At 41.9% G+C, this 16344-nt stretch overlaps 1 protein-coding gene across 8 annotated transcripts in view; it reads left to right on the top strand.

Annotated features, from left to right (window-relative positions):
* LOC137372989 (serine-rich adhesin for platelets-like) overlaps positions 1-16344 on the top strand; it is a 77294-nt gene that overhangs the window by 15863 nt on the left and 45087 nt on the right. For all 8 annotated transcript variants that reach the window (XM_068037580.1, XM_068037584.1, XM_068037581.1 and 5 more), the window contains 3 exons: positions 139-593; positions 4700-5997; positions 11936-12010. In XM_068037580.1, the coding sequence (XP_067893681.1) occupies positions 263-593; positions 4700-5997; positions 11936-12010 (1704 nt within the window). In that variant the 5' untranslated portion in view covers positions 139-262. The remainder of the gene's footprint in view (positions 1-138; positions 594-4699; positions 5998-11935; positions 12011-16344) is intronic.

The raw sequence follows: 16344 nt of genomic DNA, 5'->3' as shown, positions 1-16344 counted from the left end.
TAACTATAGAATTTCTGACTGGACTGCACATTTCCCAAGAGAACATTTGACAAGTAACAATATCACTCTTTAAAGTAAGTGTACTTAAATGTTAACTATAATGAACTTTGTATGACTGTCCTTTCTTCTCTCCTACAGAGATTATTCTAGTTCTGCAGTACCTATTTCATTAAATGAAAAGATTGTTCTAAAAAGAACACAACACAAATAGAGAATCATCTAGTGTTATAATTTCTATGACTATTTCTGCTGACTTGGAAAAATGGAATACTTTGAAGCAGATATAAATCTTGATGCAACAAATGAATTGGATACAGATGACAGTGAAAACCTTTTAGAAAAAATGGATGATTATCAATTCACCAGATTTGTGGAAAATCACTGCATTCATTTGCAACAATCACAATATGTCCTGGATGAGGAATGCACCAAACAAGAACCAGAGAATTCTTTAGTGTGGGAAAAATCCTTTGAAAACCGTATACTTCTGGATGTTGATGACGATTTCAACTTAAGTAGTGAAATATGTGATTCCTATACCATCTTCCTTTCTCAGTCATCAGCAGAAGACGTTAGCCTTAACATTGCTGCAGGTTCGTAAATGTGATTACTATTGATGTGTTTCTGTAAGGGGTTTTTCTTTCTAGTGTTCTCAAAGGAGGCAAAATATTTATAAGATGACAACCCGTGCACTAGTGCATTAATTCTACAACAGCCACTTTGTAAGTCAATGATAGTCTTTATGATTTTCTCTGTATGAGCTGTAATACGCCGTCAGTGGTGCAATGTTTAATTTACTCTGTTTAATTCCAAGATCATTTTCAAGTATGCTTGCAGTCTGGAATGTATCACACTGAAGATATTGGGTGCATTCTGTCCTGGGGTGGGGGTGGGGAGAAAACAAATAGTACAATATCTTCAATTACCAGGTTTTGTAAGTAACCCTAAATGAAGATCTGTACTTTATTAAAAATAACAAATATTTTGAATGTTTGTTTTTAATTCATTTATCCAATACTACAATGCCTTTCCTTGCTCCTGTATTTAAATCAAAAGTGACACGATAGTTAAAACCTAACTGAGTAATCAACAGCATGAAGGAATTGCTTACAGTCTGCAAGATGTTTTAGTCTCTTACCCCTTTGTTTCCAGACTTCTGTACTCAAAATGATGCACTTCAAGATATTAATAGGGAGTCCTATGATTTTTATTTTTATGACTGCCAATTTTGGTCTCTGATGACAATGCAGTCTGTTTCTAAACTTTTGTAATACTCTACTGGCTTTGCAGTCACTAAATTATAAAGGATATAAAATAAAAAGTTGAGGACTAAATTAACCACCACATGTAGCTACTGCAATTCAGACGTCTCCCCGCACACTTTATTCACGCTCAGAAGGCCCAACAAGGCAGTTTCCATAGATAGGTCTGTGATTCTGATGAACTGAAACTTATACACCTCATATATGAAGAGGATGAGTTAGTGCTGCTGGATTAACAATAATGTGCTATTAACATAGTAAAATGTCCAAGGCATTTGCAAGCATAATCAGACAAAAATTGACACTGAGCCACAGAGGCGACATTGGGACAGGTGATGAAATGTTTGATCAAAGCAGTGAGCCTTAGAGGTAGTGGGGTTCAAGGAGGCAATTCCTGAACTTGGAACCTAGATGTTCTGAAGGGATGATCACCAATGGTGGACAAATTAGGCCAGAGTTGGAGGAACGCAGAATTCTTGGCGGGTTGTAAGACAGGAGTAAGTTGCAGAGATAGGAAAGGGTGAGGAGGGATTTGAGGATGAAAGTTTTAAAATCGAGGAGTTGGTGGACAGGGAGCCAGTGTAGGTAAGCAAGCACTGAGGAGATTGGTGTTCAGGTGAGGATATGGCAGCGGAGCTTTGATGAGCTCAGATTTATGGACGGTGGAAAATGAGAAGGTGGCCAGGAGAGCATTGGAGTAGCAAATGGTCTGACACCTTTCTGATAGCTGCAACAAGCAGTGGAACACAACTGTAGAGCTGCTTTTCTGTAAGTACACTACAATTGTAACTGCATCACAGTGTTGCACAGACTTAGTTTTAGTTTAAGTGCAGAAAAGGGGTTTGATCAAGAAGTGAAAAATCTCATATATAGCAACAATGATGTGATCTGAAATCATAGCATTTCACAGTTTGGTCTATAATTCTGAGTTGAATTGAGTTATGTGAGTTTCAAAAAAAAATGTGCATTTATATAGTCCCCTTTCCACCCCAAAACAGCCAATGAAATACTTTTGAAGTGTAGTCGCTGTTATAATGTAGGAAATGCAGCAGTAGCCAATTTGTGCACAGCAAGCTCCCACAAACAAAATGTGATAACGACCTGATAATCTGTTTCTGTGATGTTGATTATATTGGCCAGACCACCAGGGATAACTCCCTTGCTCTTTCTTTGAAATAATGCCATGTGTTCTCTTTTACGTTTACTGGCTGACAGAGCCTCAATTTAATGTTTTATCCAAAAGGCACATTCTCTCAGTACTGTGCTGGAGTGAGACTTGGCCTCATAACCTTCTGTTTCAGAGATAAGAGTGCTACCAACTGAGCCACAGGACGCTGACACTAAAGAACCTTAACGTTAATCCTAACTAATGGTCCTCCTCAATTTTAGTGCTATTATTAGAGAAAATTATTTGAAATTGAACCTTCATTTATCTAAAAAATATCTTAAATCTGCATGCGCTGATTGTCCATAAACCTTGCTTGTTTTTGTCGCATTTGTTTCAATGTTTTCGTATTAGAAATACCTATGCTCGCAATAGGGAGTGAAGAGTTGCCTACAGGAGTGATCTAGGACACGAAATACAATGTAAGATAGTCTAAAAAGTGCCAAAATTGCAATGTGGATGTGTTGAAATCTATTCTAAAATATAAATATTGCAAGAGGAATTTTCCTGTTCTCTCAAACTTTACATTAAAGTAAACTTTAAAAGTACTCAGAAGATGCAGTAGACTCTCTGAGCACCTTGTAAAACCAGGTACAACGCTAGATTTACACTTCATGCAGTTTCAGACTGAAGCAATGTGAAAATACTGCCTTCAGGTAGAGTTGCCAACCCTCCAGAATTGTTTTGGAGTTTCCAGCAATTAATGATTATCTTCTGGACACTGCTGAGAGTAACCCAGGAGAAAAGTCATACAGGCATTTAAAAAAAATAATTCTTTGATACTTTAATTTTAATTAAATATTGGGGATGAGAAAATGGCTGATTGACTGGGTGGGGTAGTTGGCATTGGGAGATTACATGATGAAATCTCAAGGAGTACGTTCAGCTATAGTTGGCAACCCTACCTATAGGGAGTATCGCTCCACTATGTTGGGGAGTCATTTTAATAATTTGGGTGAGCGGCTGCACCTGCCAGGCCTCCAGAGCCAGCACGCTGTATTAGCGCCTTGGGCTAGCAATGACCCTAAAGTAAGTCTGGTGAGCAGGGGGGAGGGGTTTGAGCAGAGCACTCCTACTCCTCCCAGTTCCACAATAAGTTGACTATGAATTTTTTAAAAACCTCTTTGATGATGGCCTCCAGCAGTCCTATTAAAAACTTCTGGTTAGGCAGTAATCCTGAGTCCACACTAGCCTGAATTTCTGGAATGGTGTCCTCAGGCTGTGGGACATAACCCCACTTCGTTCACCTGGAAAATGGGCACAACAAGGTCTAATTTCACCTCCATAGAATATGTAGTTGCGGGCATAAGATGCTGCCATTTTCTCATCCTGATCCAATATCTTACCAACTTCATCAGAGGATATCAACAGACATCTGGCTATGTTTCCGGGGTGATGGAGACAGACGTGAAAGAATCAGAAGTTCCCCGTGATTAAGGTTTTAGGACTTCACCAGTTATTTCTTTCATGCGTGCAATTGTGGCCCTTCTTGACAATTATGATCTGATATGCATAGTATCCTGCACTATAGATTTACTGAGAATTGAACCCAACAGTCATGCTCACTCGTAATTAGCTCACATAATTATTTAGCACAAACTGCCTCTTGCATTCAGAAGTAGATAGGTTCTGGCTGCAGAGATGTGTCTTAAAGTAGACTTCAAAAGGTATCAGATCTCTTGGAAACCTGACTGAAGTCCTCCCCTGGGTAGTCATTCAAGAGAACCCCTCAGGAAAGTCTAGTTGTCCAATTTTTATCAAATCCCTCTCTCAACCAGCAGCGATTAAAAAGAGCTTCACAGTGTATTGTATACTGCAATATGTTTTCTGGTTTTCAGTTGAAGATTAATTTCCTACAAACCTCATCGCAAATATAATCTTAGAGTGAGGACATCATCATTCAGTTTCTGTGTGGGAAATGTGTGTGTGGAGGGGGCAGGAGAAAGGGGTTCAAATCTGTATAATTTAAAGAATAAAATGACATGAAAAAGACATATTATTTCACTACCTTTTTGAACTTTGGGAATAAAAGAAAATATTTATGAATCTTAATCAAAATACAGCCGTATAATAGTTATATAACTTGACAAAGTTTATAACATTTTGTAGGAATTTCTGGTTGATTTGATCAAAGAACTTGATTAAATTTGGAACAATATATGGCTTGGATTAGGACGAGTACTGATTGTGTTGAGTACTATGAAGATGAAAGAAATTACTGAAAATGAAACCGGATTTCTATGTTGACAATGTTTCTCTTTTTCTCCAATAGATGATATTGGCAAGATTGAAAATGGATATGATGGCAGTGATGAGAATGAACTACTAACCACTGAAGAAAGTCGGTATGAACATAACCAAGATATCCACAATTCTAGTTATTCAGGCAAACATGATGAAACAAAAGATAATTTGGAAAGTCGTTTTCAAGAGTACAAACTAGAGATGGCTGGCAATACCACTGATGAGGAACAGGAAGAGCTGCCTTATGATGGTAACTTACAGACTGTTAGTGAACATCACACAGATGAGAATCCTGATTTAGTTGATCACATGCCACCATTAACTAGACTTTTTAGAAACCTGTCAGGTCATGTGCCTGTTAGTAGGGTGATCCAAACTATCCCATTTAGAGATCAAAGATCAACTGTGGAAAATACATTCTCCCAAGAAGTACCTGACAATGAACTGAGTACAGAAGCTGAAGCTTCTAGCTATAGAAGTAAAAGTGAACTTAATTTTTTGTCAGAGGATACAGCTGATATATTGGTATCCAAACATGGAACTAAATTAGAAAATGGCTTTCCGGTTGAACACAATCAGCTTAGTGGTGGAAGAGCAAGTATTGCTGAATCACTCCTGCGTTTCTTCTCTGAAGAAGATCTGGCACTTAGTTCAACTATGTACATTGACTCTGAGACCTTACCAGAGACCTCTTTTACAGAGAGTATTGACAAAACTGTAATTAAAAACCATATTTCATCAGTAGCCAGTAATGATTTATTTGTAGACATTAACAAATTTACAAAGTCAGAAACAGATCTTTCAAGGAAACAAGAGATAGATAGCAAATTTGCAAGTGAAAAAGAAGTGTTACAACATGAAAATGATTCACACGACAGTGGGCCTACTCGGGGAAGCGTGGAAAATAATGGCACCTATGGACCGGAGAATCCACTGAAAATAATACAGGAAAAGAACATACGAGTACCACTTAGTCTTGAAACTATTTTAAAAATGGGAAGAACAATTTCTTACAATGAAATCAAATATGGTAAATGGAAACAACATTATCCTCTGCCTGATTTTTCCAAAGTTGAACCCAAGGTCAAAATTCCCAAGAGGAATACTTCCAATAATTATAATCCAGGAAGACCAATAATAAAAAAGACAAAATCTTCACCCAACTTGTCGGAAAGTCGCCATGCCGCTCATAAATCAGCTGTAGTTGTAGTACAAGAGGTACTGGATAGCACACAACCTTCAGTAAGCCCTACAAGAACAGAAGTCAATAACAAAAAACAATCCATGGAAGCAAATCATTCCCCTGAACTTTTTCAACAATTGCAGGTAATAAGAAGTTAGTGGCCTAGAAATTAATTTGTGCCCGAAACAGATGCAATTCTCATGTAGCACGTGTGCCCATTGAGGCCAGCTGGCAGGACCACAGCTAATTGGTCCACCATTCTCTTACTTCAGCTTTCATGGCCCCAGGCAGTTCACCAGTTGTGGAGGGGCAAGATCGGCCATCTTGGATGGGGTGGTTTCTGTTTTTAACGTGAAGCTGGGAAGAACACTCCTGTTTCCCGTGGTTCCACAGTAAGTTACGTAAGGTGCCGCATACTGCGGTCGTTCAGTCCAATTTGGCAAAAGGACGATGATTTACATATTCAGTGGGACTAATAACAGTTTCAGGTGCCACCCTGGGTACTTACTGAGCAGCCCTAAACAATATGGTAGGCAGTGCATATCTTACACCGAATGATCAGGTTTATGTGTCCGTTACATTGGACGCCTTAGGTGCCTGTTTCGCGCTTATAAAATGGACACAGTGCCATCGATATTTATTTCCTTTTCACATTCTCCTAGTTTGACTTCTCTGAAGAGTCATGTAGAGAATGGTACAAAAATGTAGGCTACCAACTCTGCTTCTACACTCGCCAATGATTTTTATGACCGCTTGCTTTAATGGGCAGAAAATGGCAGGTGGCGAGCACAGAAGCAGAAAATTTCAACCATAATGTTTTAACAAAATTGTGTTCAAATGTAAAAATTTTCTACAAAAAGTTATCAATTGACATGATTTTACAACAGGCAATAAATCTTTGTATGATCTTGGAAACTCTAATAGGGGATGTGATATAATGTCATTTGGAAAGTTGAGCAATTATTAAGGATAGCCAGCAGGCTTTACAAAACATAGGTCCTGGCTCTCTAACTCGAATGAGCTCTTCAAGGAAATTACCAGAATGATGGGTGAAGATAGTCTGGATTGTGTTATTTGCTTTGACTTCCAAAAAGCAGTTAAAGTATCGTAGACAGTTGGAAAAAATATGATCCCGTGTAATAATCGCAATTATTACACTGGATAGGTAGCTTGTGAAATTATATTAGCAGAGAGTCACTATTAATAGGAAGGATCTGATTTGACCTGGTCATGAGTAGAGTTCCACAGTATTGAGTTCTTTGCTGTTCATCCTTTTCATTACTAAAGAGGACTTAAATAGAACCATTTTTAAATTCACGCATGTACTGAAAATATGCACAGAGACTAGTAATTCAGAACAAACAATAATTCAGAACAAATGGGTTACAGGCTGGGTTAGATGGTTAAGGTGAGTTAGGTAAATAGGCCTATATGTGCTAGGTATCATTTAATGTGATGTGGACAAATGCAGTATCATGCACTTGAATTTAGGGAGCTCCAGGCATGTCCATATCACACAAAGGTAACTGATCAAGAAAGGGACCTGGGAATAGGAGTTGATCATTTACTAAAGGAACATAAATAGTATGAGGCTACTATAGGGGAAATAAAATAGGATTTTAGGTTCTATTGCTAGGACTGTTGTACCCTTAGTTTTATATACTATACTTAAGACTTAATAAAGGATGGTGCATTTGTACTCCGCGCATTGTGTCCAATTTTGATCCTCACACATCTATAGGGATAGAGATGCCCTGGAGAAGGTGCAGAGAAGAGTGAACAGGACGATATCAAATATTATAGCTCTTAGTAATGAGCACAGTCTTACTTTGGAGAAATACTGGCTTGTAGAGGATCTGCTTGAGCTTTTTTTAATTGATGAGTAATTTACATACAGGCTGGTTAGATAAGTTATTTTAAATTGAAATAAAAGCAAAGTTCTGGAAATACTCAGCAGATCAGGCAGCATCTGCGAGGAGAGAAGCAAAGTTAGTGTATCAGGTTGATGACCTTTCATCAGAACTGGCAAAATTTACAGATATTACAGGTTTTATGCAAGTACAGAAGCAGGAAAAGGGGGTGGGGTTGAAAGAACAAAAAGGAAGATCTCTGATAAGGCGGAAGGTAAAAGAGATTAAATGAAATAAGGGCTGACGGCGGAAGGTAAAAGGTGACGGTAATGGGACAAGCAAAGAAGCAAAAGGTGGGTCTAGGAGGTGTAAATGGCAATAGCAGAATCATTACCAACAGCTGCTGTCTAAACCAAGGGGGCAGTGGTTATGACATGAAATTGTTGAACTCATTGTTGACTCCGGAAGGAAGATGAGGTGTTGTTCCTTGAGCTTCCATTGAGCTTCATTAGAACAGTGTAGGAGGCTGAGGTCAGAGTGGGAGTGGGAGAATAAAAATGACAGGTGACTGAAACCTTGGGGTCACGCTCGTGAGCTAAATGGAGGTGTTCTGCAAAGCAATCACCCAATCTGCGTTTGGTCTCCCCAGTATACTAAATTGAAATGAGTACAAATAAATTGCTGGTTCACCTCAAAAGAGTGTTTGGGGACCTTGGATGGTGGGAAGGGAGGAGGTAAAAGGGCAGGTGTTGCATCTCCTGTGCTAACATATAAAGATGTTTGAGCAGGGTAGGTGTTGTTGAGGGTGATTGAAGAGTGGACCATGGTGTTGCAGAGGGAACAGTCCCTTTGGGATGCTGAAAGGGGAGGGGAAGGTAACTTTAATGGTGGCATCACGGTGGAGTTGATGAAAATGGCAGAGGATGATCCTTTGAATTGAGGCTGGTGAGGTGGAAGGTGAGGAAAAGAAGAACCTTCTTGTGGTTCTGGACGGGAGGGGAAGGAGTGAGAGCAGAATTGTGGGAAATGGGATGGACACAGTCAAGTTCCCTGTCAACAACGACCAGTTGAGGAAAATGGAAGACATATCGGAAGCGCTGGTACGGAAGATGGCATTGTCAAAACAGATGAGAGGGAAAGGAGAAAGTGGAAGAGTGAAATAGTGTACTTACATGAAGCAGGACGGGAGGAATATTTTAAATTGATAAGGGAAGAATTTGTGCGATAAAACCTATATAGGTAAAGAATCCGGTTTTGGAGAGAGTCATCACCCTCTGAAACAAACTGTTGAGAAATTTGGTACGGAAAGTAGCAGCACCGTAATGCTTGGAAAAGGAACTTGACAAATTCCTGATAGAGGACATTTATAGGGGTAGATTATTGGTTATTGAGGCATGAGCAACCATGGGCTCCTGAAGCTTGTTTGATTACCCTAGGAAGACAGAGAAATTTCCCAGAGGGTTTTTCTTTTTGCTAAATTGGCCTAAGGCTGCTTTCTGTTTTTTGTTTTCTTCAGTAGACAGAAGCATAGAAAGATTTATGGCACAGAAGGAGGCCATTTGACCCATCATGCCTTTACCAGCTGAAAGAGATGCATCCAGTCAAATTCCACCTTCAAGCTCTTGGTCCATAGCCCTGCAGGTTATGGTGCCTCAAGTGCATATCCAAGTGTTTTTAAATGCAGTGATGGTTTCTGCATCTACCACCCATTCAGGCAGTGAGTTCCAGAGACCCACCACCCTCTAAATGAAACAATTTCTCCTCAACTCCCCTCTAATCCTTTCACCAACTAACATAAATCTCTGTACCAGTTATTGACCTCTTTGCTAACAGAAATAGGTCTTTCCTATTCCTCTATCTAGGCCACTTATAATTTTACATACTTCAGTTAAATCTCCCCTCAGTCTCCTTAGTTCCAAAGTAAACCCAGCCTATCCAATCTTTCCTCATAGCTAAAATTCTCCATTCCTGGCAACATACTCGTAAATCTCTTCTGTATCCTCTCTAATGTGATCACATCCTTTCTGTAACGTGGTGACCAGAATTGAACGCATTACTCTAGCTGCGTCTAACTAGTGTTTTATACAATTCTAGCACAATGTCCCTGGTCTTATACTGTCGGCTTTGACCAGTAAAATATCCCGTATGCCTTCTTGATCACCTTATCTATCTATCTATCCCACTACCTTCAGGGATCTGTGAACATATACTCCAAGATCCTTCTAGTCCGCTACAGTTTTCAGAATTCTACCATCTATTGTGTATTCCTTGCCTTGTTTGCCCTCCCCAAATGTATTACCTCACACTTCTCTGGATTGAATTCCATTTGCCACTTTTCTGCCCACCTGACCAGTCCATTGGTAGCTTCCTGCAGCTTCCTTCCTCACTAGCTATCACACGGCCAATTTTTGTATCATTTGTAAAATTCTTAATCCTGCCCCCTATACGTAAGTCTAAATCATTGATGTATACCACGAACAGCAAGGGGCCAGTACTGAGCCCTGTGGAACCCCAATGGAAACAGCCTTCCAGTCACAAAAACACTTGTCGACCATAATCCTTTGCTTCCTGCCACAGAATCAATTTTGCATCCAACTTGCCACCTTCCCTTGGATCCCACGAGCTTTTGATTTGCTGATCAGTCTGCCAAAAGCCTTGCTAAAGTCCATGTAGTCTATATCAAATGCACTACCCTTATCGGCCTTCCTTGTTACCTCCTCAAAAAATTCAATCAGGTTAGTCAGACACCACCTTCCCTTAACAAATCCATGTTTACTGTGATAGTGTGGTTAGTAGATGGTAAATAATGTGTGAGGTTACACCATCAATTGGATAGGGGTGCTTGATGGAGATTTTCATTCATTTTGCTCTTTTTCTACATTTATATCTATTTCATGTGTTTGCCTAACTAAGACAGGTGTAGGAGCTGAATAAAGTAGAAGTTGACTCCAATTCACAGACTTAAATTATGCAAGCTAAAGAGCACAGAATTAATTAATAGAGGCATGATATTCTCTGGTATCATTCAGGTAAATGAATCCCATGGTTTGTCAGATTATGTGGTGAAGTTTCATTTTGTTGATAAATCATTCGATTCGTTCATGGGATCTACCTATCACTGTCATTATACCCCTGCTGCCAAAAAGGAAACCTGATAATGGTAAACAATGGCAAATAATGACAAAGTTTACTTTTATTTATTTATTTAGAGATACAGCACTGAAACAGGCCCTTCGGCCCACCGAGTCTGTGCCGACCATTAACCACCCATTTATACTAATCCTACACTAATGCCATATTCCTACCACATCCCCACCTGTCTCTATATTCCCCTACCACCTACCTATACTCGGGACAATTTATAATGGCCAATTTACCTATCAACCTGCAAGTCTTTTGGCATGTGGGAGGAAACCGGAGCACCCGGAGGAAACCCACGCAGACACAGCGAGAACTTGCAAACTCCACACAGGCAGTACCCAGAATTGAACCCGGGTCGCTGGAGCTGTGAGGCTGCAGTGCTAACCACTGTGAGAAATATGTGAGGTTCTTTCTTGCAGTTTATGATGCAGGCTCAAAGCTGGAGTTTGATTGTCCTCCAATACACACAGTACAGTATATGATCAAAACAAAGCACAAAAGAACCAGGAGTGGTGCGAAAGAATTTTTGGCGACCATTCATACTCCTGGCCCCACAAAATAATTCAGAATAATTACCTCTTCGATTTCCGGAGTGGCCTGTGTCAGTCAAGGACTGATGGGCTGCTTTATGCTCAGTGTCAGTGGGTCCAGCTTGTGCTGCACAAACACTCTGCCCTTTGACTCCTGAAAATTGGATCGAGGTCCTATGTACGTCATAGGACTGTGCTTTGCATGTCTTAATAAGGAGGCAGGTGATCTGAACACCCATTTCCAGCACTGGTTTGAATTGGAAGTGGGAATGTGGCAGTAAGTTCAGTTGCAGTGATTTTTGGAGTTCTATCACTGTATGCCTGCCCAGCGAATGGAGTAAAAATTGGCTCCAGTAAATCTATGCGGAGAACATAGGATAAAGTTGTGCGTGTAGCAGGTCTTCTGTTTTCTTTTGCAGAATTCTAAACTAAAACTTTGCAATAATTAGTATTTGTCACTTATGTTATTGCAAATATTGATGTCAAATGAATCTCTTTGTCTACAGGTGTTTAGAAACCTGCTGTGCCTTTATAATTTTTTTCTCATGCTCTGTTCTTAGGAGGAGTTTGACAAGCTATTAATAAAGTATGCAGAAGCTGAGAATACCATTGATCAGTTGCGGTTTGGTGCTAAGGTAGGTGCCTTAGTATCAGTATCAAGTCTTTTGCTTTTTACACTAATAAATGCACCAAGATAAAAAGTATAGTTATGAGCTGCATCACAGACTGAGATTCCCAGTCTCAGTTCATTCTTGATTCAGTTTTTCCTAGATTGTAGTATCAGCTAGATGATAAGTGTGATAAGAGTTACTGAAGTGGCAAGGTATTTGCCACCCATAATTCAGGCTATGAAGGGACAAATTTAACTACTTGTGTGGGGGATGCAGACCACTGAATGAATGAATTTATTCTATGATCTTTAGTTTGCATAATTTAAGTCTGTGGGCCGGAGACAACTTCTACTTTATTCAGCTCCTACACCTGTCTTAGTTAATGTTTTAAAACTAGAGCACTTTTAATAATTTGCTACCATAGTCTCATCTACATTCTCATCTTGTAACTCAATGGAATTAGAAATAGATGTATTTTTAACTACCCATTTGAAAAGGAACTGAAATGGAAAGTATCTTCTTGTAGTTAACAATTGGTGCTATGGCCATATTCTGGTAATAAGAATACCTATCTATAAACATGTTAATAGTTTTGGCAATGCCGAAAAGTCACAGGCAACCTTTGAGTCTTTAGGTCCCTTTCTCACGGGATGAATTCCATCAAACATCCTATAAGTTGTCTGTTTTGGAACTTTAGATTCCATTGTCAATTTTATGAACTTAGATATCACAGGAAAGTATGTTGTACAGAATTGTCTTATAACCCTTGTGTTGTATATACTGTACACTTACTAACAATTCTGAGTTGGTAAGACTATTTATTGCTGATTAGAGGCAGCTAGAAATAAATATTGTGTGTAGAACTGCCTCAATGTGACATTGTGACGTTCTTTTCTAATGACATTAAGAATGAAGGCTTTATTCAACAGAATGAATTTAGTGAGGCCATTTGGAGCGGGAGTGGAGACATGGTGGGGCTGGAGAATAGCCTCGGATGTGTTTGCCCGGAAACCTGATAGCCTGATATTGGTTCTGGGTTTAGTCAGTAGTGGGAAAGCACCATGGTGGTGTTGCCGCCCCGATGTGACAGGAGTGTAATTTAAATTGCAGAGCAGTTAGTTTTAATGCATTTTCATATAATTGAAAGCGATTCAATGGGGCGCTTGGAATTGAGTGGACGATAGGCGGCTCTCACGCGCCTTCGGAACCCTGGTCATTGAAAGCTGGAGGCACCGAGGCAAGACCTCAGGGAGGCAGCCATGACCAGCACTACATAGGGGAAAGGGGAGGGAGCGGGGGCCATTGTCGGACAGCAGTGCTATGTGCTCTGCATGGGTGGGCTGGGTCTCGGGTGGCAGTACCGGATGGGCTGGGTGTCGGGTGGTCTGCAAGTGGGTACTGGGTGTCGGGTGATCTGCAAGGGAATGATGGGTGTTGGGTGGTCTGCAAGGGGGAGCTTGATTTTGGGTGGCAGTACCTGGTGCCCATACTGTTGGATGGCAGTATCGGGTGCCCATACTGCTGGGTAAGAGGATCGGCTATCAGCGAGATGGACACTGAGGGCCATTAGCGAGTCTTCCGGGAGAAGTAGCAAAGGAAAAACTGCCAAGGCAGGTTCATCTCAGCAAGGACAGTGCTCTGGAGGCCTAATGATCATCTGGCATGGGTCTCACAAACCCTCCGTGGTATGATGCACGTCTCCGATCGAGGATGCAGCTTCGCCTGCCTATGAACCTCCACGATGAGAGCAACAGCAGCCGGCCATGCCAAGAAGGGCCCACCTGCGCCAGAGAATGTATCGGACACAGGTCAACTACCTCCAAATGTTCGAGTGGCATTGTTAGCAAAGATTACGGCACAGTGGCGCAGTGGTTATCACTGCAGCCTCACAGCTCCAGCGACCCGTGTTCAATTCTGGGTACTGCCTGTGTGGAGTTTGCAAGTTCTCCCTGTGTCTGCGTGGGTTTCCTCCGGGTGCTCTGGTTTCCTCCCACATGCCAAAGACTTGCAGGTTGATAGGTAAATTGGCCATTAGCAATTGTCCCTAGTATAGTTAGGTGGTAGGGAAAATATAGGGACAGGTGGGGATGTGGTAGGAATATGGAATTAGTGTAGGATTAGTATAAATGGGTGGTTGATGGTCGGCACAGACTCGGTGGGCCGAAGGGCCTATTTCAGTGCTGTATCTCTAAACTAAACTAAAAAAAATTACAGCCCTCCAGTCAGGCCGTCATCAACTTACATGATCTGCTGCAGGGCAAGTTGCGAACTATGGAATTTGGTGGTCACCCTATGCCAGTGGCCTTAAAGATCACCATGGCATATAACATTTACACATCTGAATCAGTCCAAGGATCCACTGGAGAGATATGTGGTATCTCTGAGGCAGCATTCCACCAGTGCATCAAGGAGGTGACCAATGCCCTGCTCGAGAGGGCCAGCAACTATGTGGGCTACCGGACTGACCCTGACAGTCAAGCTAAGAAGGCAATCGAATTCAGGGCAATCGCTAGATTCCCCCAGGTGCAAGGTGTGATAGATTGCATGCATATGACCATCAAGGCTCCAACAGAGCAGCCAGCCACCTTCATCAACAGGAAGGACTTCCATTCCGTCAGTGTTCAATTGGTCTGTGACCACTGAAAGCATTTCCTGCAGGTGTGTGCCGTTTTCCGGGAAGCAGCCACGATGCCTCCATACTTCGACAGTCCCAGGTGCCACAGCCCTTCAGGGTTGGATTCCCATGGTCAAGGTCTACCCATTGAAGACATGGTTACTGATGCCTGTGGGGGGATGAGAGGTACAACACTTGCCACAGCAATACCCGAGCGACTATCGAGCAGGCCACTGAGCTACTGAAGATGTAATTCTGGTGCTTGGATCGATCTGGTGGAGCCCTGCAGTATGCCCTATCATGTATCGTGGTGGTCTGCTGAGCTCTGCACAATATAGCATTTGCATGACAAGGACATTGTTGAAAACCAATTCTCCACCAATGAGGAGGACACAGAGGAGCGTGATGAGCAGACAGCACTGGATGTTGAACCTCTTGCACTGGTGGCCAGGCACATTGAGTGACAGGCCAAAGTGGCAAGAGACAGTCTCATATGTACCCGCTTCTAGCCACCATGATGGCCTCTCAGAATAAAATCAATAAAGACTCACCTCAATGCATGCAGTCTGTCACCTTCTTGCTACTTGTCTTCTCTGCCTAGTGCCCATCTGAACCACACACTGTGGCCCATGGGAGATACTAATCAAATGAGGGTTCTGCCTGTGGTGACATCCAATAAGGGGCAAGGGTGAAGTCGGCAGCTCACAATTCAGGCACGATAGGGTATTCATTTTCTAAAACAAAAGGTAATTTCAAGAACAAAAAAACTTTATACGAGAAAACAAAAAATCAAATCTCAAACACCTGTGAAACCCCCAAGTGTCTCTCAGTGTTTTTTTTTATATGTTCACAAGTGCTTTTATGAGGTGTAACCTCTGCGCTTGCAACTGGGCTGGAGGCAGGCAGCTGATCAGGCTGCGGCTGCCTGAGGGCTTCCTGCATAGTTGCTGGACTCTCCTTGGGTATCATGGCAACTGGAGCTGGGCTCACTGCTGGAGAGGCTGAGGAGCCACAGTCCACACTCAGCAAGCCCTGAGGGGAGCCCCCAGCTGTGGAGGTTAGCATCTCCTCCCTTTCAAGGCTCGCTTAAAACTCCCTGCTGACCAGAGAAGGACGAGGAGCTTGAGAAGACTCCAGGGGCCTCGTCTTTCTCTCACCTTGCCACTGCTGCATCAAGCTCGTAAGATCATAAGAAATCGGAGCAAGAGTAGGCCATTCGGCCCCTCAAGCCTGCTCCGCCATTCAATAAGATCATAGCTGATCTGACAAGGCGATGGTGTGCACGTCTGTGTGCATTTGTGGGATCTGGCTCTCCATGAGGGTTGCCAACCTCTCAATAGAGGAAGCCATGAGCTCACATGTCTGAGACTTGGCAGCACTCATGGCATGGATGGACTCCTCCGTCGTATGCTCATGGCTGCGCATTGCCACTGGCATCTCTGCCAAATGTTGCCTTACCCCTCTCTGCAACTCCAGCATGCCCTCTGCTGTCGATACCAGAGGCTAGTCATGTGTCTGGGACTCAGCATAGGCCTGGCCACCCACAGATGTCTGACTGTCAGTGGCCTTCGCTGTCTCAGCCTCAGCCAGCTGCTTAGGCTCGTGTGTGGTGCTCACACCAGCTTGTGACCCTGATTCTCCAGCTGATAGCTGGTGGAAGTTGCAGGAGATTCATGTGATGGTACATTCTCTGTTACACCAATGTGTTTTGTTGAATGATAATTTTCTTTCATCCACTGACTGG

The sequence above is a fragment of the Heterodontus francisci genome, chromosome 8 (assembly GCF_036365525.1).
Source record: "Heterodontus francisci isolate sHetFra1 chromosome 8, sHetFra1.hap1, whole genome shotgun sequence".
Classification (NCBI taxonomy): Eukaryota; Metazoa; Chordata; class Chondrichthyes; order Heterodontiformes; family Heterodontidae; genus Heterodontus; species Heterodontus francisci.
This window is presented reverse-complemented; position numbering and strand designations above follow the sequence as displayed.